The sequence below is a fragment of the Penicillium taxi genome (genome assembly GCF_028828555.1).
Source record: "Penicillium taxi strain IBT 34144 chromosome Unknown utg000003l_segment0_segment0, whole genome shotgun sequence".
NCBI lineage: Eukaryota > Fungi > Ascomycota > Eurotiomycetes > Eurotiales > Aspergillaceae > Penicillium > Penicillium taxi.
In genome coordinates, this window is record NW_026643205.1 from 2,449,920 (window position 1) to 2,472,553 (window position 22,634).

A 22,634-nucleotide genomic window follows, 5' to 3' on the forward strand; every position below is an offset into this window, starting at 1 on the left:
AAAACTATACATTATAATATTGTCCGTTATCTAGCTAGGGAATGTAGCTTTTTGGAATTTCCATATGTTTTTGGGGTTTTTGGGTTGAGGCCAGCTCAGCCTTAATATTGGAATCCCGAATTCACACCCATCAGCCGACCCTGGTAACGCTCTGTTACTTCACCAAGACGAATCATAACACCAGCTGAAAGAGTTCGGGCTTGCTCCACTGGATCGTCGAGAGTTCCAGGTTGACCAGATGGCATACTTTCAAAAATTTGTGATGCCCACTCGCGTAGCTCAAGTACCTGAGCCGCATTCTCAGTGACCAAGCGTTCCTCGCCATTCGAACCAGAAGCGATATTCAGATCTAAGATCGTTAAGAATAAATTCAACAATGCGGAGATGATAGTGATGTCACTGCAAATAGGGCTTGTGTAAAGTGATAAAGTCAATGAGAGGGTTTCATTAGTGAGGCTCGGAAGATACATGGTGTAGGGACCGGCTGTATTCAAAATAAGAGAGATGGTTTGAAGGAACAGTGTAAGGATGTGTGGTACGGCGAATGGGTTGTAATTTGAGATTGATGAACTTTGAGAGATCAGGTTAGAAAAAGTTCTGGTGTTCAAATATTGAAGTTTTCAACCTACGAAGAATACTGCCTCATCGAAGCAGTAAATCGGCCAGTGAGTGGGTAGAAGTATCCTTCCGCAAGGACTTTGTGGACATCTTTGGCAGTCCTCTTCCGTCTCTCGGCATCACGTTGCTTTCGCATCTTCTCAATTTCTATGCGAGACGAGAAAGTTCGCACTTTGAGGGCATTTGGGCCGCTTGCAGAGTCCGCGATGTCAGCTGCTAGAGGTTGAAGCGTCGAACGCGACATTGCCTTCGTGAGAACGGAAATAGGGGACTCCTTTGACTCATTGTACATGGCATCCAATGCTGGAGACAGTTTCTGGGACGGGAACATGGTGTCCTTCAGAGCTGGAAGACCCAGGGTTTTGGCGTCATCTTCGCCATTCCCGGCTACCTCGCGAGCACTGAGCCCAAGAGCCGTGATGATAGCAGATCTCTGGACTTGGGAGATATCGCCATCGAACAACAGTGCGGAAAACCAGTCGGGCATTTGGAGTGGCTGTGAAACGATCAACGCAATCAGGCTTTGGAGACGACACTCGTGGAATTGCGGGTGGTGGTTGTCATTTTGAAGGCCAACAAGAGTAAGAGCTAGTTCCTGGCGATGCTCTACCAGCTCAGTACCAAATCCAGTCTTGCGACGGATTAACGGTGCGGCAGTAGTGATAGCGAGATGATAACGATCCACATTCTCATTATCCCGGAGACTTGCGATCAGCTCATGGATGTACACCGGTGCTGTTGGTTTTTGACGTCGAACAAGCGTTGGATCATCATCTTCATCCTCTGCATCATCGTCGGGTTTCTCATAGGGAATGAACGGATAATCTTCTTGCTCCTCGATGATTTCATCCGTCATTTCACTGATAAGGATCGGTTTCGATGGCTCAGGATCTGAGGTATTGGTGCGTTGCACCCCAGGGGGTTGAGGTTTCATTCCACCTGCATCTTCCAAATCGCGGATGGATTCAATTGAACCAATCTTATCATACACTTTGGTGAGACTCAGATAACCCTGAGCTTCAATGCCCTGCATTTCTTTGAGGTCAAATTTCAAAGACTTGCCAGGCTCTTCAATGAGCTCGGAAATTCCCGTGCCAATAATCATGCCCAGAAATCTTGCTCTGTCGGAAGAGGCGGCAATCCGATTAGAGACCGCATCAAGAAATGCCTTGGAGCGTCCAACATCTTTCAGTTGTGATTTCTGGAGTCGATTGAGTCGACCTGCTACCAGGAGAATAAGCTGTGCCATCACTGTATTGCATTAGTTTACCAAGTATCTCATGAGATAAGTTTTCAACTAACAAATTTGGTCGTTTTGTTGCCTGCGTTCAATATTGGGTTTTTCACCAAATTGCGTGAGAAGCTCCAAAAGCAAATATTTAAGTGTGTCTATTGATGAACGTCAACTTGTCGATCTTGCTACGAACGTTCCTTGGTTTCTTTGCACATACCATGATCCTCATCGCAAGTGGCCAGAATAGCCCGGTTCAAACCTAGTGACGTGTTCTGGAAAGGCTCCTTTGCTGCGAGACTTTGCAAGATATCACTCTTCAACAACGGTCGGTCTCCGATGATAGCTAACAACAAAGCCGCCACCCCTGAAACTGCTTCCGTGGTGATAGATGTGCTCTCAAGAGATGTAGAAAGGTACCTATTCTTTATATCCCAAAGGACTCTTCGGAGCGCGAGAACCTTAGAATTTCGAAAGTTGTCAAGTAGCAATCCGAATGGTTCAAAGTTTGCCTTGTCACGAAGTAAGGGCAGCCAAATCCCACGAAGTAAGATCGCTATCTTAGTGATTAGCAAATTATGTCCACAGTCTTTTAAATTGACAAGAGGAATTACCTGGATATCCCAAACTCAATGCCCGTTCCGTCAAAGAAGCCACCAAATTCCAGTCGCTTTTGTCGTCCTGAAGGCGTGAAATCAAATGGGAAATACTGGCACCGAGCCAGGACGAATAGCTAGCGCCGTCTCCAACCCAAGAGTAATTCGCTTCAGGATCATTAGTAAAAGCCTGTGCCTCTGCTGACACGGAAAGAATTTTGCTGGAGGCGATAAGCGAGACAATTTGATTCCATGCGACTTGGCGCTGGGCAGGGGTAGAAATTCGTTGAAGCTCTGCGAAAGCACGCGAGAGGAAATCTGTTGGCTCCATCAGAGTCGCAAGAATTGAAACCAAATCACGGATACTCTGATAATAGTTTGGTGCGCGAGCAGCCGAAAGCATGGATCGAATTTGATTCAGAATGGCATTGATGCCAGCAATGCTACTCAGGGATCTTAATAAAGATCCCCGAATCTTTGCTAATTTCGTGTTTCTCTTCTCTGCGTTTAAAGACTCCCAGTGATCTGGAATGGTGGTAATGACAAGAATTTGTAGGATTTGTGTAGCAGCGGTTGAAGGAACTCGCATGTCAAAATCAACCTTCTGAGATTTCTTGTATGGATCAATCGCCTCCAGGGCTGTAGAAAGATCATCAAGACTAGGCTTGGACTTGAGCACTTCAATAATCTGATTTGTCGACAGATCATGAGCAAAGTCCACTGTAGGTTTTGTAAGAGTTTTGGTTGATGCAATGGCAAGGAGAGGATCAGAGTCGCTCTTGACAACCTGACCAGCAGTTAGAAGATCATCCATAATGTTAGTGTGGGGTTGCGACAAAGTTGAGTTCCAAGATGCTTGTGGATGCTTGTATATGGACATATCATGTGACCTTATTTATGGAGGGGCAGAATATTACATAATTTTTTGTATTTCCACTTTCTTCTTCCCTGATTGAGACTGTAAATTATAGAAGTATACTGAATACTAGTAATAGCACTCAAAATTCAGGACTTTCAATGGTTTATAGCTAATGTTAGTTTCACACACCCAGAAACACAAATGCAAATAAATCAGGCAGCAGTGGGCGGTGAACCATATGCATCTTGGCCACAATTTGATCTCTTGTTCTAATCATCAACATCATCATCGTCCATCCCAACATCTTTATCTTCCCCCTGACAACATATTATACCTTTGATTTTTATAATCTACTGATTAAGCCCAAACTGCTTTAATTTCATCAACTACTCACAATTCATCTTGGGTATTAAATGATCCCAGTAAGACGTTGATATTGAGGACTAAGTTTAGGACTGAATCACACTGAATTTACAAGTGTACCTTGTGGAATTTTCAAAATGCACCTAGACAGTACCCTGGTGCCAGGTCGGCAGAACTTCGATCGATGGTCAGAAAAACCATCTACAGGGGCCATCATCTTCCACCATGCTAATACATAATACAGGAAGCATCTTTACAAAGTGTTGTCCAAACCTGGCCCCTTTACCGAAGACTTTATTCCTGGCTCTGGCCCAGAAGCTATTGGACATCTGGAGACTTCAAAGGTTTTGTAAGTTTCTTTTTGACAGTATTTATGTATAGCTAAGCTAATATAAAATTTAGGGTGATGTACGTTTCTTTGATTGCAGTGATATCTCTTCATTAGCTAACATTGATGTAGCGGAGCTGGTGGACTAGGATGTGAAATATTGAAGAATCTTGCGCTGTCAGGATTCAAAGACATCCATGTCATCGATATGGGTATATCAATCCGGTCTGTCTTATCGCAACATGACTCTAACCAAAACTTCTAGACACCATCGATATCTCGAATCTTAACCGTCAATTTCTGTTCCGTCAAGCTGATATTGGCAAACCGAAAGCTGAGATTGCCGCCGCTTTTGTGGAAAGGCGTGTCAAGGGAGTGAAGATCACTCCTTACGTTGGCAAGATCCAAGATAAGGATGAAGATTACTACATGCAGTTCAAGATTATCGTCTGTGGACTGGACAGCATTGAGGCTCGTCGCTGGATCAACTCTACATTAGTCGATATGGTCGATATGGATCATCCAGAGAGCCTGAAGCCTCTGGTCGACGGTGGAACAGAAGGTATTTGTTTGATTTCCTTTGTGATAACGATATAACTAACGGGGAAACCCCAGGATTCAAGGGCCAGGCTCGTGTAATCCTCCCTACATTAACATCGTGCATTGAGTGCCAGCTAGACATGCATGCTCCTCGTAAAGCAGTGCCTCTATGCACCATTGCCACTATTCCACGTCAACCCCAGCACTGTATTGAATGGGCCCATCAGATCGCATGGCAAGAAAAGCGGCCGAATGATACTTTTGATGGTGACGACATGGAGCACATCTCGTGGGTGTACCATGTTGCTCTTGAGCGGGCGCAAAACTTCCACATTGATGGAGTCACCTTCCAGATGACCCAGGGCGTGGTGAAGAACATTATTCCAGCCATTGCATCGACTAATGCGATGATTGCCGCGTCTACAACATCCGAGGTTCTTAAAATTGCTACTGCATGCAATCCATACCTGGATAACTATATGATGTATGCTGGCGAGGAGGGGGTTTACACCTACACATTCCAGGCGGAGAAGAGCCCTGATTGCCCCGTGTGTGGAAATCTTGCCAAGAAGATGGTCATCGATCCCAAGATGACACTGGGTGACTTCATAGAAACTCTGGGTGAGAGCGCGGTAGCACAACTGAAGAAGCCCAGCTTGCGAACAGGCGAGAAAACCCTTTACCAGCGTTTCCCACCTCAATTGGAAAAGCACACCCGACCAAATCTACAGCTCACACTGGGCGAGCTTGTCGAGGAAGGCGAAGAGGTTGCGGTCAGTGATCCGGCCTTTACTATAGATTTCCGTTATATCTTGAGTTTCAGGTAATCCGAGGTCAGCATAACATGCTCTCCCCTGTGAGCTATGTCGCCACAGATCTGGGAAGGGTTACTGATGGAATCCAACTCGCGTTGAAGTCAGCATCTGTTTGATCGGTTACTTAGGTATGTAGTAAGTCGATGCATTCTTATTTATTTTTTTTTTACCTCCAGGGTACCTAGGCATTACACGACATAAATTCGGGTCCACTAGGTATATGTAGCTCCAACTTGGACAGAATTAAAAGACACGGTCGGTCCTTTGAGTTCTAACACTAATTGTATATCCTCCTCCGGCCTCGTAAAGCCAAATTTTACACCGAACCTTGGAACTTTTCGTAAATAGAACGAACAAAGCTGAGAAAATCCAACGCCAGTTAAATGCATACATGATATTACTAACGGCCTTATGCCATCAGATCACCCAAACCACGCTTCCACGAGGCACACTTCGCCTTAAGAAGTTTGACAGATTCTAGGAAGAGGTAATCGCTCTCAAACTGCCCTGTGCTTTCGATGTTGAAAATGAAGTGGTCGCGCATCCGTCCTAGCTTCACCTTGCCTTCGAATTCCTCGTGACGCAAGCACTCTCGGCTAACAGTGTCGTTGAATGCATCCCGCACAACAGCCTTCTGCTCACCAGCATGTCCCTCGTATCCACTTCCACTGCGCGAAGCCTCTTCGGAAGTGATAGGTTCAAGAGCGATCACACCGCTAGGGAAGCACTTAGCAAACTTCTTGGCATCAGCTCCGATAATGGGTCGCAAGATGTTGATGACAGGCATAAGACGGTAACTAGCAGTGGCAACGGGGGAGTACTTGGCGTGATCTGCACCAATGCCCTTGGTACAGTGCGCTTCCAAGTCGATCTTCTGGCCAGGTCGCATTTTCGCGATGAGAATATCCGGGTTGACAGGCTGGATGGCTCCATCGCCAGAAAAGAACTCAGGTTGGCGACCAACCGGTTCAAACTTAAGATCCTTTGCATATACGTGAGCGTGGTTGTACAGTTTGCGAGGATCGTCCTCTCCAGGAGCGGCATTCGGGTTCTTGGTGCACTCCAAATTGAGTTGCAACACGATCGTGTTGTAGTCACTAGCTTCAGGCTCAGCTTCAGGGTCAGCATTCTCCGCTGGCTTAGGAAACCAGTGCATCCAATTGATTCCCTCCACAGAGCCCTTCAGCGGAATCAGGCCCAATCGTTGTGCGAGCACCTCATCTTGGATGACGGATGTGTTGTTGTGAATGAAAACATATTCAATGGCCAGTGTGGGAATCTCGGCCATTAGGATGCGACGAAAGGCATTTGCGACAGCAGCGTCCAGTCCAATGAGTGAAAACGAGGCCTCGTACGGGTCGTTGCGGTGGTATTCGACCTTGAAATCCTGTAGGCACTAGTGGTGAGTAAAGACTCCGGGTAAACGTGATAGACAATATCATGCTTAGCACGTACATTCTTGAATTGGTCTAGCGCCCATCCATTAGACTCTCCAGGCCAATGGCCAGGAAAATCAGTCGAGGGAATATTAGTGACAGTTTCTGCGTTGATGCCGATGATCTGGGAATAATGTGAGCAACCAGCATATTCATGGGAGGGATCTGTGCCTACACGACGACGCTGCAGCTCCTCCTGTGAGGGAACAAGAGGGGCCATTGTGGGGAGAGTGGTGGAGGTAAAAGAGGTTGAAAGTAGAAATTCGACGATCGCGATAAGAAATATTTCTCGAAGTATTTTCTTGGTGCCTGAGGCATGAGCAGAATGTCCCGTCTATTCTGTACTCAATGATCATTGAAAAGTACGAGCTGACTAATAATTTATTATGCAGATATCCATATACATCATTAGCGTAGGTGCATTATAAGTAGTCTGACCGACCAACCAGCGTGCGCCTGATGACGGGAAAGCTCCTCACGTGACCCTACCAAATTGGATCGCGAGTCCATCTTCATCTTCAACGGCAGGCTTCCCTTACCGCAGAGCCCAATATCCACCTACCATTGAATGCGCCTGGACTGACGCCCAGTCGTCTTTCTTCCTCCCATTGGATCTTCCCTCTCATCTTCCCTCATGTCCGTCTCTTTTGCTCGCCTAGCGGGCAATGCGCCCAAAAGGCTCTGTCTACGCCCCTCCAACTTGTTCAACACATCTGTGCCTCGTTCCCGCTCCATAACTACCACTGCTCCTCGTCGCCATGCTGAGGCTACAGGCTACCAGGCCACACGACTCATTCCGACCGACCCGTTGTTCACCGCATTGGCTAACAAGGGGCTGGCTGATTCTGAGTATGCTGAGGCTGCTGCTCTTGAATCTGAGGTTGAGGAGGTGAACCGCAAGATTCGACACTATACCGTCAACTTCGGTCCTCAGCATCCGGCTGCTCACGGTGTGCTCCGATTGATTCTGGAACTCAATGGCGAGGAGATCGTCCGTTCCGATCCCCACGTCGGTCTACTCCACCGTGGTACTGAGAAGTTGATCGAGTATAAGACCTATATGCAGGCTCTGCCCTACTTCGACCGATTGGACTACGTTTCCATGATGACAAACGAGCAGTGCTTTGCCGTCGCCGTCGAGAAGCTGCTGAACGTTGAAATCCCAGACCGTGCTAAGTGGATTCGGACCATGTTTGGCGAGATCACCCGTATTCTGAACCACCTTATGTCCATCCTCTCCCACGCAATGGACGTTGGTGCCCTGACTCCTTTCCTGTGGGGTTTCGAGGAGCGTGAGAAGCTCATGGTGAGTATCTGATACCCTCTTATCAGCATGTGCAATGGCTGATCAATGATTACGTGAAAACAGGAGTTCTATGAACGAGTTTCCGGTGCCCGGCTCCACGCCGCTTATGTCCGCCCTGGTGGTGTTTCGCAGGACCTTCCCCTTGGTCTCTTGGACGACATCTATCAGTGGGCCACCCAGTTCGGTGACCGTATTGACGAGACCGAGGAACTGCTCACTGACAACCGTATCTGGAAGATGCGAACTCAAGGTGTCGGTGTTGTCAATGCCACGGATGCCCTGAACATGAGTCTTACTGGTGTTATGCTCCGTGGCTCCGGTGTCCCGTGGGATATCCGCAAGTCGCAGCCATATGACGCTTATGACCAGGTCGAGTTTGACGTGCCCGTCGGTGTCAACGGTGACTGCTACGACCGTTATCTGTGCCGTATGGAGGAGTTCCGCCAGTCTCTCCGCATCATTCATCAGTGCCTAAACAAGATGCCTGCTGGACCCGTCCGAGTGGAAGACTATAAGATTTCGCCCCCTCCCCGTGCTGCCATGAAGGAGAACATGGAGGCTCTGATCCACCACTTCCTCCTGTTCACTAAGGGTTACTCTGTACCCCCCGGAGAGACTTACTCTGCCATTGAGGCTCCCAAGGGTGAGATGGGTGTGTTCCTTGTCAGTGATGGCAGTGAGCGCCCTTACCGCTGCAAGATTCGTGCTCCTGGTTTCGCCCACTTAGGTGCCTTTGACCAGATCTCTCGTGGTCACCTTTTGGCTGATGCTGTCGCTATCATCGGTGCGTATCTTTCCATGACCTTTTTCATTTTTCGCAATGCTAATATTCACTAGGAACCATGGATCTGGTGTTCGGTGAAGTTGACCGGTAAAACACCTTCGCAACGCAAATAATTAAAAACGGAAAAAAGGAAGAAGCCTTTGAAATGATCCCCTTTCCTTAGACGTCTTCTGTGTCATTAGAGGAATTTATATCACAAGAAGAAATGCCCCGCGCATCCTCTCTATGACACCCTTGGACCTTGGACCCCTTGACTCTTGACTCTGCACCAAGTGTACCAATTCTCCATGTTTTCTTCTCATGGCGTTGTTCTATTATGTCCCGCTTTCTATTTTGTCTTTTTCTTCTCCTTTTCCTCTTTCTCTCATAAGCCCTGTGTATAGTGAACAACTGATTCTTGAGACATTCTTTCGGTTTATCCAGTTCTTCGTAGAGCGGTTCAAGCTCCCGGGGCACCAACTTAGGTATATTCTAACATACAAATCCACATATGGATATTGGATGCACCCGTCACCAACACCTAAAATATCAGACACTCGTCTAGTGAACCTCGACATCAGACCGCAAAGGTATTCGCTCCGTTTTCCACGGCAGAAATCTCATTTGAATAACTAGAATCTTTGGAAAGTGTCTCAAGCTTGCGTCCAGTCATGCACATATTTTGACCATCCAGGCCTAATCACGAATATTTCAAGACAGGTGCAGTTTATCAGGTACGCCTTCTGGTGGCTAGTGTTTTATTGCGGAAGTAGATATAGGTTAAATTCTACTGCCCAGCACTAAATCTTAATTCTCATAATTATTGTCTGAAGCTGAATCGAGATAAAATGATAGGAAAAAATTCACAAACGAAAAAAAATGATATGAGAATATGCAATGACGGGGAATCGAACCCCGGCCACTAGCTTGGAAGGCTAGTATTCTACCACTGAACTACCATAGCTGTTCTTGTTGTTGTTCAGGTTAAAAATAAATCTATATAGCAGAAATACTGAGATAAGCCATATACTCCTTCAAACATTTAGAAGGAAAATCTGAACAATGGCTTCCAATACAATATTCCGTGCAAACTGTATTCAGAGCTGCTTCAAGAACTACTCCATTGGCCAATCTCTCCCTGCTCCGGTCGTGGCCCGCTTTCCGTCGCTTCTTTGCGGCACCTGCAGAACAGCCTTGGTTGCGTCTTTACTCAACCGGTTCATTCGAGAGATTGACTATTATGACGCGATGCCAATAATGAGTAGCTCCCAACCTCAAGGCGCTCACAAAAAAGGATGAAATTGACTTCCACGACTTCATCGGCAACAGCTGGGCTATTCTCTTCTCGCACCTAGCGGAATTTACTCCCGTGTGTACGACCGAACTGGGCGCCTTTGCGAAACTGAAGAATGGATTGAAAAGCGCGGAATGAAGATGATTGGTCTCATTAGTAGCCAAACTCCAACCTTCAAAGTTCCAAACTAATATTTTCTATCAGAGCGCTTGCACAGTGAGTGGATCAAGGACGTCAACGAAGTTGGCTCGATTGATGTGCGGTTCCCCTTCATCGCCGATGCCTATTGCAAGGTCACTTTCCTGTATAATATGATTGACCAGCATGACTTAACAATTTGACAAGAAGTTTATCATCTTCACTATCCGCTCTCTTCACCATCTACCCGAGTAAGGAGATTCGTCTCGCCATGATGTTTCCTGCCTCGACTGGCCGCAACTCCGCTGAAGTTCTGCGTGTTATCGACTCTTTGCAAACTGTTGGTAAGCATAGATTTACTACTTCTATCGATTGGCCGACTGGGGATGATGTTATTGGGCCCCCCGTCTGTCTCTACCGCTGATGTGAAGAGGAAGTTCCGTGAGGTTCGTGAGGTCAACCCTTACATCCGCTTTACCGATATCTAAAAGATTGGAATTGCAATATTACGAATCGATTGGATTCATGTGTGTGAAATGTGAAGATTTGATTAGGATTCTAATTGATTCTAGGAGATCGTCGATCTATAGGTCTTAAACTTTAAAAGGTTAAATTGACGATCAGTGTTTTTTCTAAGCCCAAAGTTTTGCAGCTCAATCATTTTCCCGTGTCTTACTATCTTGTTACGGGCGGTGACAAACGATAATTTACCTGACATGCTAATTCCCTTACTGAGTTATATCTACTCGAAGCTACCTCTCTAGCATCCCATTACTATGATGTCACAACTCTTTCCAAGAGTTGCCAGGAGATACGACAAAATAATCATCTCATCAGCTTGCAAAAAATCTACTACAAAGGCTTTGTACCCGGCTTGACTATCACGAACCAACATAGGATCTCAAAATCTACCGTACAAACTTCACTCCACAAGCCAATGCCGAATTTACGATGATACTCTGCTTTTCACCATCATGCATCAAGGAGGCCCATTAGGAGTGAATTTTATCATTCACTACGAGCACCATAAGATAGCTCATAATTTTCCCAAGAATATTCCTACCTCCAGAATCCCGAATACTCTTGATCCTCATCTCACTCAGCGACTAACCGATGACGAGGCTTATAAAACCCTCTCTGGTTGACAATGAGATTCCCCTGAGATTTTTTTGAGCTTTATTCCAGTCGGATTGACTTTCCATGCCAGCTTCGATACTGAGTTGCTTCTGAGACCGACACCAGCTATCTTGAGAACTACACCTGGGCACTGTGTGCTGCGCCGGTTGTTATCTGGTTGATCCTGACAGCCCTGAAGTAGCCTTAGTGGCAGGGATGGGCTCATATATGTTGTTTGCACTTTCATCCACTGTTAGAAAATCCGGTTGTCTCATATTGAGAATTGTAGTCTACCTCCGGCCCATCGCAATATTTCTCAGTCAGCACAGTCGTTTACCATTGGGTCTCCGTTTCTTTTGGCTCGTCTCTGCATAGGCTGTATATTTGGCCACTCTCTCCACGGCGAAAACTAAGCCCTCCTTGGCGGCCACCCCAGAGACTCCCAGATCATGCCAACCATTATAGGGCTTGATAATCCACGGCGGATCTGGCAGAGTATGGCAGAGTTTCTATCCCCTCTTTGTCACATGCTAACTGTGATCGGAGGGTATCCAAACTAGAGACTAGAAGTTAGGAGTTTGGGCTATAGTTTAAGCGGGTCTGGTGTATATTGATGGACCGTTAGGCAGCTTTAGCGATTGGAATCGCAGGAATTCAATTACCGTAGTGACTTCGTCGATTTTAGCGAAGTAGCGTTGTATGGCAGTCAATATGCGGCCTGAAAATCTGGGATCTACTGTCAAGTCCACTTCCATGAAGGCTTCTCGTGTTTGGGTGTTATGGGATTCTTGATCCTGTAACCGATATCCAAGGGGCTCGAAAGCCACCGCATTAACTTCGAGGGCCTGGGCAGCCTGGAAGAATCGCGAGGAGAGGTGATCTGGGTGGACTTCGCTGACCACAGCGAGCCTACACGAGGGAATTAGCGTTAATGACAGCTAGGACAACGAGAGTTTTCATTTAAACGTAATTCTAATTGATCAGACGGAGATTGCTCATAACCATGATACTCCTTTGATTTCTAGTACTTTCCTAGTCTCTTTTCTTGACAATTCTTGAAAGATAACAAAGCCCTTAGCGTGACACTACATTCGGATGTTCTAGCTACCATTGTCGACTTATTGACTATGGGGTCGATATTGTCCTGTATTTCAACACGAAATAGATCAGGGGCTATGGAAAAACCCTGAGTGGAGTGATTGTCCATGACAGAACCTTTGGCTAAGTAGTACACTCGCGCCAGTAAAATCTCCCAATTGCATGACGATGGTGCCCAAAAGAGCAGTGGTAAGGTCAATTCCTAGATTTGTGGAAAACTTTCGACTTCACAGATTTGACCATGTATTTACTACCTAGATACGTAGTGTGGCTTAACTATCCATCTGCCACCCCCAACTACTACTCCAAAAGTGTGTGAGCCTGTGAGCATCTGGACAGTCACTCTAGCGTCGTCCGTGGATGGACTATAAAGATCAAGCATCACTCGCCCGAGGGTCGATGAGTGAAAATGAAAAAAACTAGCCAAGGACTACACAGGATATACGAGTCAGAACCTCTCAGCCGACGAGATGCTTCATGGGCTTCAACGTTCTCGTTTCATATTGTACATCGTCATGTACATGCGGTTAGAAAAACAGTGACGCTTAGTGTAAATCGTAATCTGATCTGGAAGACCATTGAGCCAAGTTCCTTAGTTTATACCACTAGCTAGGACTCATAGATTAGATAACCCGATCAAAAGATTTAGCTTTCATTTTGGTTTAAATAGCTCTCTTCCTGAGATTTAGTTCACCTTTCTGGTACCTAGTACCTTGGAAGTGTCGAATTCCTTCGCGAGGATACCTAGCTACTTGTGTAGGTTCAACACACACAGCATACGTACCTACCTAGGTAAACAATTCTTTTCCATCAAAAACAAACCTAAGCAACAACCCGCCTCTAACGACCTAAATTATAATCCAATACCTAACCGGAATCTCAACCAAGCCACCCGAATGCCAGCAACCGCCAGCAACCGCGGGTCCAGAACGCAGCAGTACATGTGTGGGCCGATAGAAAAGAACAGAACAGAACAGAACAGACATTCTCACGCAAAACCGGCTACCGACATGGCTACTTTACTCCTACCTTCCAGTACTAGTACATGTACCTCCGTGTGAAGAGAATATAGAGTATAAAGTATTAGTAACCAGGCTGGATCCGGTAACAGTGACAGGTAGTACAATAATACTGCGTACTTGAGTATCAACCCGTACTTGAAAGCATGGGAAGCCTCGGCAAATGTATGCAGGGGACCGGACAGGTTGAAGGTTACAGAACAGAACACTGAATGAAAGTGAACATGGCCAGGGGTGTTCGGGATCAGTCCAAGGGTTCATCTGCTCTAGTTTGCGGTGGGTACCCGACTTGGGATACATGTACTGTACGCGTGGATGGGTGGGATTCAAATCTCTTGTTTGGGATGGTTGGGTTAAGGATTTCTAGGCCTGGACGAAGAACTAGACTCTTGTTAGTTGATACTTGGGTATTGTTTAGTCGCTAGTGAGGATTCCTCTGGAGACTGCAGATTTGTAGTGGTTTTGTACTGGGCTGAATTGTTTACCGCGTTTTCAGAACTAGAATCTCAGGACCGGAATCATTGATCTTTGAATTCTAAGCGTGGTGCTTGAACGTGGGTTGGCTTAATACCTGTTATTAGACCAAGTCTAACAGGCACACTACCCCAATACCTAGCTAGGTAAACGAGTTGTGATGAAGATGTGCAATATCTTGGCGACTAGTACTTGAAAAAAACATATTGATAAAGTGCTGAATTGTGGATTAGACAATATCTGTATTATAGCGACTGTAGTGTGGAAAAAACACGAGTCCTTGCCCCTGATAATGAAAATCATAGACCAAACACCCCGTGTAGACTCCGCCAAAGATATTTGGAATTGGGATGAAAAGGAAAAACAATAAAAAAAGAAAACATATGCTTTCGAACCAATGCCACGGGTATCAATCAAATCAACACCAATTCCCAAATTACACATCCGGTGTAATTATTGAAACACAGCAGACGCGGTGGAAACAGAGGACTAGCTCCTCGACAGGACCAGACAAAAAAGAAAATGAGAGAGGGTTAAACAAAACCAACCGGAAAGAAGAGGATAAAAATCTAAACCATGCGGAGACTGTATGCAGAGGTGTAGGTGAGGAGAATATTAAGAAACAAATGTGAGGAAAAGAGAAAGCCCAAGACAAGAGGACAAAAGAGACAAAGATAGAACAAGCATCGAATCATCACAAACCCATTGGTATCGAGAGAAGAAAGAGGATAAAAAAACGAGACTCCCAGGTCTAGCGAAAGAAAAAGATGAACACAGGAACGCAAACCAGTCGGTACCTCTATAGTCATAAAGTGGGATTGAAAAAAAGAGAAGATGACGCATATGGCTCTCTCCGTTTTCCTCATTACTCTTGTAGAAATCGGAGCACAAGATAAAATGAGAATGGAGAGTCCAAACTGTTGTACAGAGAGGAAGCCGAACAGCAAAAAGAGTTATAGACAACGCAGTTGTCCGATCCGCTCGGCGGGAGAAAGGAGATATATAGGTGGGAGGAGATAGCTCGGGCGAGGATGTATCTTTTGGTGTGTAAGATCGCATGATGAAAAGGGTGAATATGATTCTCATCAGCGACGAGAACGTCGGAAGAAAATCTACTCGTCGTCATCGGGGGAGCCAACATCTTTCTCGCCCTTGTGAACCTTCTTGTGTCGACGCAAGTTTGAGACCACTGAGAAGTGTCGCCCACAGCCTTCAACGTCACACGCAAATGCTGCAAAAAAAGTTAGTATCTATGATGGTGATTGTAAGAATGATTGACTTACGCTTCTCTCCAGTGTGGCTGTACATATGAGTTTGCAATGAAGACGGACGAGTGAATCTCTTGTCGCAGACCTTGCACTTGTGTTTCTTCTGGGTGTTTGACGGCATCTTGGAGCTGAACTGGCTCATCATAGATTGAGGTCCAGGCGGTGCGCTACCGGCCAAAAGGCTTGTAGGTCGGGGGAGAGTGCGCGACTCGTACGACTCAGAGGTCGTTGAGCTGTAATCTGTCACTGAGGAATCGACTGAGCCCACGGAAGCACTGTAGTAAGGGTAATTGCTGCCCGATGAGATCGACGAGGCGGAAGAGTGAGTCGAGGGGAAACCGTATGAATCGGTAGAACCTCGTGTGCCTCTGGGACCGTAGATATTTCGGGGAGTCAAGTCCTGGCTTAGCGCGACCATTCCTCGGCTTGCGTCGAGGGCATCGCCAAAGGTGGGAGTGGGAACGGGAGCCGTAGACATGCGACCATCACTAGAAAAGGTTAGAATATTTCTAGTTGCCCGTTTTCTAGCTGTGTTAAGCTTACGAGTGCGAAATGCGACGGGTATCTTGAGATGGGTGAAGGGGAGCGTAGCTGACTGGCGCATAGGTGGCCGGGGCATAGCTGGTCATTGGTGGAGCAGTTGTGTACGCTGGGGTGTGGTCGAGGGCGGTGCGCGGCACCTCGTGCTGCATGCCCATAACTTCAGGGCCGTAGCCCGTGGTGTAGTTGTTGGCGGGGACAAGTGATGGAGCCGAAACTGGGATATTTGAGTAGGGCATGGACATGGCTGATCGGTTCATTTCCTCTTGCTTGACAGTGTTGATGGGGATGGTTGTGTTGCCCATGGCAGTCGCATAGACGGGAGGTGTTGAATGGGAAGTTGTGTGTGCGGTAGCCCAAGGATCTGTGAATTGTGGAGGGTTGTGTGGGTAGACAGTGTCGAAGCCCATGCCGCCATAAGGACGGTTCTGATTTTCAATGACCATCGTCATGGAGAAGGTGGTTGGCAGCGTGTTGCGAATGGATCGCGCGCCCTGAAGAAGTGGGAATAGAGATAGGGATGGAACTTCGAAGAGAAGTTCGAAAAGTGAATGAGTAGATTCGATGATCGACTCAAGGTGAAGAAGGTGAGTGAAGGTAAAGTGAAACAAATGATAAGCGGAAGATCTTTAATTTTTTTTGAAAGAGAAACAGTCTGGGGAAGGGGATCGGCGTAGCTTAAGAAGGGATATACGATGTGCACGATACTCTCAAAGTGCCACTGACGACGTGCCGTCTCAAAAGATCTGCGGAAATAATACAGTAATTTTACTTATTTTACTTATTTTACTTCATTCTGGAGCCTTATTTTTATCTTGCAGGATTTGGTATTTATTTCTTATTTCTTATTTTCCTAATTCCTTAAGGCTCCTTAACGGGAACCAGTTCCTCGGACCCTCCTGTTAATTTTAAATATACTTACTCCATACATGAGACTATTACTTGCTATTAAACAACTCTCCTTGCCTAGATAGGCTGAGGAATGGAGCATCTAGATACTACTCTATTATTTCTAGTCCAATATTATGAATTATGGATTTTAGAAATAGTAGGAAATAAAACATAGGAGAATGTCCCCGCACAGACTAAACATGACTGGTCCGTCTTCTGCCGTGTCTCCAAATCCACTAGACTAAAGTAGGGCAAATGTAACAGAAAAATAATGATTTTTTGAAAAAAAGATATTATTAAATTCCATAAAAGGTCAAGGGAAAACTAGAAAAAAGAGAGAGAAAAAAAAAAAGGGAACGATGCAACGACCTGGGTTCGGTCTGTGTTTCAAAGTAGCGGGGAAAGGGTATACCCGTTCTGGGGCTACATACAGTACAGAGTAGAGGTATACAGAGTATCTACAGGGGAAAACAAATATATCATAAATAATAAATAATAATCATAGTAAAAAGTACTCGAATACTTGACATGTCCAAAAGCCTCCATCTGTAAAGAAGAGGGGAATTGAAGCTTGAACCCCTTCCTGTATGGTTGGGCTACTTTGGACTTTGATGGCAAACCAGACCAAAATAGGACATGATTGGATGTTTGTGGGGGTTATGGACCCTCTCAAGCAAATAAGGAAAGTGTGACGATTCCACTTTTCCAATCTAATCACCCTAACCTAAGCACTTAAGCACAGGGCTTCGACACGGGCTGGAGATAGCTTAGCGCGGTAAAAACGAGTGCATCAAATTAAACCCATCAATAGTCTGAACATTCTCCCCTTTTTTTGATAAGAATGTGATGACGTTTGAAGAGTTTGAGCTTACCTCATCGGAGTACAGTGCACCTGATCTCCACTCCATTATTTAATATAATTGAATGAACATCATTTAGCCCCAATCCCACTAGTATGTCATATCATTCGCGAATTTTCTATTGCATTGTCATATAATAACTAACTTCTAAGTAATCTTTAGAAGTAATGACATATGTCATTAGGCTGGGGGATAGACACATCACAAAATGGACCGAGGTTATACAGATGCCTCTAACCCTTATTGAGTATTAATTTACTGGTGCATCACATCTCCACTCCCCCGTGGCAAGACAAACTTTCTGGTTGACTTGCCGAGGGAGGCTGAAGGCCTCCGCTATTTCTAAGGTTAATGTTCCAGGGTTCAGGTTCAATGTTCAATATTCAAAGTTCCCCGAATTATAGTTGACTTAACTTTGATACACTCTAATTCATTAACTTTGATACACTTCAATTCAGCGGGGGAGGCAATATATTGCCTCCCCTGGGGGATAAAATGTGACAGTGTCTGTATAGATAGTATAACTAATTGGCTATTGCAATAAATAATTAACCAGATGCCAAGCAAAGAAAAAAGAAAGGATCAGGGGAACTTGGAAGAAGTTTAGGCTTGGAAGTCCATGGTCACTAGAAACAAATCTGATACTCCCGAGTTTGAGGTACCTTAGTATACAAATACCATGGAGTTGGAGTACCCCTGTGCCAGTTCTCCGCACTCCCGTCCCAAGAACCAGGGAGCTCCAACCATCTCGATGAGTTTTCCAGAAAAAACCCAATCCATGCAGATCCATGGTTAGTGGGCCGTGTTTTTCGACAGAGAGCGTGGGTCATTGAGTCTTGGACACATGGAGAAGGAAGTTTAAAGTGAAGAAGAAATGATCAAGATCTAATGTTACTCTAACAACCCTTGGAACACAAACTACGGCACAGTATCAACGGAGTTGTTCTGACAGAGTTTAGGCTTCGATGTACTAGCATCGAACCGGGATTTGACTCGGCGATCAGTTTTTCTGCATGAATTTTAGGAGTTTGGGTCCAGACCCAAAGGAGAATCAAACTAACTGTCGGGTGGAAGCGCTACACTTACCAAACTAGTTCCACATCCACCTGGGCACGAGTGCCCAGGTGACTGTGTCATGTCTTTTGGTCCATGCGCGAACTAACAAAAGTCAAGAAGATAAAGAACGGAACAGGATGAAATCAAATCACGAAAGTGACAGAACAAGCATAGTCAGTCTCCATTGAAAACGCCCCTTTCAGCCATCCGTGTCCCCGAGGCCCACTCGAAAGCTACCGAGCTTCCATCCAACCTCAGTAGTCTATGCCAAGATTGAAGTTGGAAGTTCCAAGTTTGGTTTTCACTGTCACAAAGTACTTCATGACACTATACTTCAAACATGATCCAGGTAGAAACCGTTACAGACGGGCCTATCTGGCTTACAGGGTAAAACGTCGCAACCCTAGAACGTGAAACAAACCGTTATGAATGGAGAGAAATGGGAGATGGAGATGGAGAAATGGATGGATGGATAGTACGGCGAGGGGCGGATAACATGTCAATCCACCTTGAAAAGCTCCACCGAACCAGGCCCGAGCTTTGTGTCTACACACGGGAGAGTGTGGACCTTCTACTAAGTAGCTTCAACAGTTTGACCGCTTGTTGCTGCGCTTGACCAAGAAGGGAACAACACGGCTCGTTCTGTCATGACGTGTCTTTCAAACGCCCCTCTAGGGATGGTAATAATGCATGGTGTGTTCTCTTGAATTTTGAGACTTAAACCAGGAAGTGACCTGGAAAAAGGAAAAAAAAAAACTCTATGGATTGCCGACTAAAGCGCTGGAAAATGAAATGAAATAAGATGAATGAACGGTACAGAACAGCGGTCAGCATACTCCACATCCCTATCCCTTTCCATCGGAACACCCCGGCCCATTAGATTAAACTATTGAGGTCCAAACTGTTCCTATCAGTCGATCACTCAGCCCATATTTTAAGCTCGTGTAGACTATTGACGATCATACACGCCAAAGTCAAGGTACACTAAATGTCATCTGCACGGGGGCTCCGATCTTGGCAGTTTCCACCACGGCAGATCGTCCAAGGTAATCGGAAACTGTTCAAGAAGTTTTATAGAGATATGATACGTCTGAAATTTGAAATCTGAATCCCATGATTCGTATTCGTGTTTTCTTATTTTATGTTAAGTCCAAGCAGAACACAGTTCTGTAACATATTCCGTGCAACATCAAGACGCCACCAGATCCACAGGAAAAAGTGGAAGAATTACCTAAAAGGAAAGTATATCCACTTGGTATGATATTATTGGTGGATATTAGTCGATAGCCGACCTTAAGTGATTGACCAATCAGAAGAAACTTGCCTGAACCCCACGGCGTGATGACGTGTACACTCATTTTAATCCCCGCAGCACGTTTGGTCCAGTACTTGATCCCTGTGTACGATCCTGGGAACTAACATCATCTGAAACAAGTGCTTTATCCACATATACTCCACCGTTCACAGCTCCAGTTTATTCGACCCATACTCGGTGGAAACTTTTCTATTCTGCTTTTGCGCAGTTTCCTTTTCAGGAAGAAATCCTAGTCTGTACTTTCCTCTTCATCAGGTCTACGGAGTACTAACTGGGCCCTGCATACTATATACATTACATAAATTACACTTCATTGCAGGCCCTCGCTATATGAGGACCTGACAATCAAATGGACTAGTTCTCCAACTTCCAACCTCTCTTCTTGTGTCAACAACTCTACCAAAAATGCCTAAAATAATGGAGAATTCGAATATCGGATTATAAAATCCCTCAAATCCCTCTATTCTCAATCGAAACCTAATATCTCGAAAACTGCGAACTCGCGGTCCCTCGCGGCCGGCTTCTTCGGCGCTGGTCTGGTGGAAAATTGCGACAATCTAACCACTGTAAGCTTAATTCTGCATACGAATTAGCTCTTTGTGAATAAATCAACTATTTCCATAAGGCGGAATTATTAATCAATCGAGGACAAGTTACAATTATAACCAACTCGATTCGTAAAGAGGCCCATTTAGACCCAATAATAAACCACCATAAACTGGTGACCACTGGTTAAGAAGTGGTTTCAAGACTATAAGCGCGTTATGATAGAGTATATATAGTATTTGTCCTAAAGATATCTATAATTTTCGATGAAACTGCCTTCCAAGTTGTCGGACGAGATCAATGGATCGTCAAAAAAGACCCAAAGAAGAAAACATTCAATGGTTCTATCATAAATTGCGAATCTATCACCTCACTAAATAATTACAGCGGGTATTTGAGCAAACACAAGCTATTCGGACAGCACATAACGCCCTATATAATGCTTCTCGTCGATCAATAAACACGAGTCACGGGCATCATTACTTCCGATCAAGTCAAAAAAAATTGAAGCTCAAAGAGTACTAACTCGGTGAAAAGCCGATCAAGAGATGGCATGGCGGAAGGGTAAAGTTATTAATCGAGATCAGAAGGTAAAAAAATGTTGTAGGAATGGAGTTTCTGAAAATGTATCTCCATTTCAGTCACTAATTCATACTTTCTTAAATAAAAAGATACATTTACTGATTGTTGGCGGTTATATTCAGGGTGGTTATAGGAATTTGGAAATTAGTCCATTTGGGTGCCGGGCCCTACACAAGTGCCTGTAATAAAATGAAGTGTACAAAGTAATTTTATGTAATGTATGCAAGGCCCGGGTAGTCTCTTAGTCTCTGCCACTTTACTCATACTTATTACGTAGCTTACCTAGGTAGGGGAACTTAGCCGGCTCCATGTGCTCCATAACCGTACGTCGTACATTCATTGCTCCTGGTCCATTTTCCGGCTTCAGTGGCGGTCTCTCTGCATAGAAGGACGGTGCTTTAATGAAAAGTGACAGTGGGCTAGAAATTAGTTGCTTCCTGCACATACTACCAAGTATGCACTACGGACTATATTCCTACCCGCCTTGACCACACGGATCAAGCTTCCCTCAATCAACGCACGTGCAGAAGATCAGAAAGTGGATCGAGCCACACTAGCAGGGTTGGAGGCTAGCAGAGGACTAGACTAGCTCCATGAAAAGGGGAGGTTGAGGGAGGCGCTACTTTAACAATTGACATCCATGATCTAAACCAAAAATGGAAACGGGTGAAAGGGGTGTCAACTTGAAGTGGGAAGTGGAAGAGAAGTGGGAAATGAGATGAAATGACGACCCGCTGCATATGGGACAACACAACACTGACATTGAATCCACCAGTTTATCGTCATTGACGATGGCAGTGCCTGCAGGGTCCTCCTCCTTGCAGACTTTATCCGCGTAATCAATCATTGTCTTGAATAGGAGCCAGCAGAATATACACACAGTCAGAGCTAGGACTACAGTTCCCTGTTCCACCTGCAACCAATCATTCCACCCGTAACCCTTATCCCAGGTCTCTCATGTCCACTTGCGTAAGAGGTGGCTGTTTTCAAGTACGGAGGTATATCTATCACATATAGATCCTGCTAGGAATATGTACCTGGCCTGAAATAGTGATATTTGATTCTGATTCCTGCATTAATACCACGGAAGCTGGGCAACGTCCAAAAAAGCTCCATCCAAAGTGGATCAATCATCAAGCCCTCGGCATTCATTCCTTGCATATTCCCACGATCTGTTTGGGCAACATGGGAAGACCTCCTGAACTCTACTTGGTTACTGAATCGTGGAAATGGAGGAAAGGAAATAAATGATAGTCAGGGGAGGAGTGCCCACAACAGTTCACAGTCCCACTTATTCTTATTGGAGACAAAACAAACTGGTATAGTTTCGTTATGAATAATGACTAGAAAATGACTAAGGTCAAAACTCTAAACCTAGATCGTTTGAGTGGACCAGACCCTTAAATCCACCTCTGTATGGTACAGAGTAAAAAAGCAAAAAGGAGAACTTCTACTTGGTAATACATGTGGATGGACATTGAACTATTGCACGGAGAACGCGGCTCCCTTGTTTTTTTTTTTGTAAGCCCTGTCCATGGACGAGAGATTTCTTTATTTTTTTCAATTTTAATTTTTGAATTTT

At 45.2% G+C, this 22,634-nt stretch overlaps 6 protein-coding genes across 6 annotated transcripts; 3 read left to right on the top strand and 3 right to left on the bottom strand.

Annotated features, from left to right (window-relative positions):
- Window positions 1-101: 101 nt before the first annotated feature.
- On the bottom strand, window positions 102-3,259 carry N7495_004368 (telomere length regulation TEL2 family protein; the record flags this gene model as incomplete). The annotated part of the gene is made up of 5 exons (XM_057207019.1): window positions 102-570; window positions 630-1,869; window positions 1,921-2,007; window positions 2,070-2,405; window positions 2,464-3,259. The coding sequence occupies 5 exons, from the start codon at window positions 3,257-3,259 to the stop codon at window positions 102-104; spliced, it is 2,928 nt and encodes a 975-aa protein (XP_057064699.1).
- A 653-nt stretch (window positions 3,260-3,912) lies between these two features.
- N7495_004369 (NEDD8-activating protein UBA3) lies at window positions 3,913-5,362 on the top strand (the record flags this gene model as incomplete). The annotated part of the gene is made up of 5 exons (XM_057207020.1): window positions 3,913-4,016; window positions 4,070-4,075; window positions 4,128-4,207; window positions 4,261-4,557; window positions 4,611-5,362. Coding segments are annotated over 5 exons (1,239 nt in total), but the record flags the coding sequence as incomplete, so codon positions are not given.
- A 397-nt stretch (window positions 5,363-5,759) lies between these two features.
- On the bottom strand, window positions 5,760-7,006 carry N7495_004370 (DNA-directed RNA polymerase core subunit RPC40; the record flags this gene model as incomplete). The annotated part of the gene is made up of 3 exons (XM_057207021.1): window positions 5,760-6,737; window positions 6,806-6,910; window positions 6,962-7,006. 3 exons carry the CDS (start codon window positions 7,004-7,006, stop codon window positions 5,760-5,762), a joined length of 1,128 nt encoding a protein of 375 aa, XP_057064701.1.
- Window positions 7,007-7,420: 414 nt separating this feature from the next.
- On the top strand, window positions 7,421-8,967 carry N7495_004371 (NADH-quinone oxidoreductase subunit D; the record flags this gene model as incomplete). Its single annotated transcript, XM_057207022.1, has 3 exons — window positions 7,421-8,092; window positions 8,156-8,876; window positions 8,930-8,967. 3 exons carry the CDS (start codon window positions 7,421-7,423, stop codon window positions 8,965-8,967), a joined length of 1,431 nt encoding a protein of 476 aa, XP_057064702.1.
- Window positions 8,968-10,561: 1,594 nt separating this feature from the next.
- N7495_004372 (Peroxiredoxin AhpC-type) lies at window positions 10,562-10,775 on the top strand (the record flags this gene model as incomplete). Its single annotated transcript, XM_057207023.1, is given in 2 exon segments — window positions 10,562-10,631; window positions 10,642-10,775. The coding sequence occupies 2 exon segments, from the start codon at window positions 10,562-10,564 to the stop codon at window positions 10,773-10,775; spliced, it is 204 nt and encodes a 67-aa protein (XP_057064703.1).
- A 4,331-nt stretch (window positions 10,776-15,106) lies between these two features.
- N7495_004373 (C2H2-type zinc finger protein) lies at window positions 15,107-16,254 on the bottom strand (the record flags this gene model as incomplete). Its single annotated transcript, XM_057207024.1, has 3 exons — window positions 15,107-15,225; window positions 15,278-15,750; window positions 15,806-16,254. 3 exons carry the CDS (start codon window positions 16,252-16,254, stop codon window positions 15,107-15,109), a joined length of 1,041 nt encoding a protein of 346 aa, XP_057064704.1.
- Between the last annotated feature and the right edge of the window lie 6,380 nt (window positions 16,255-22,634).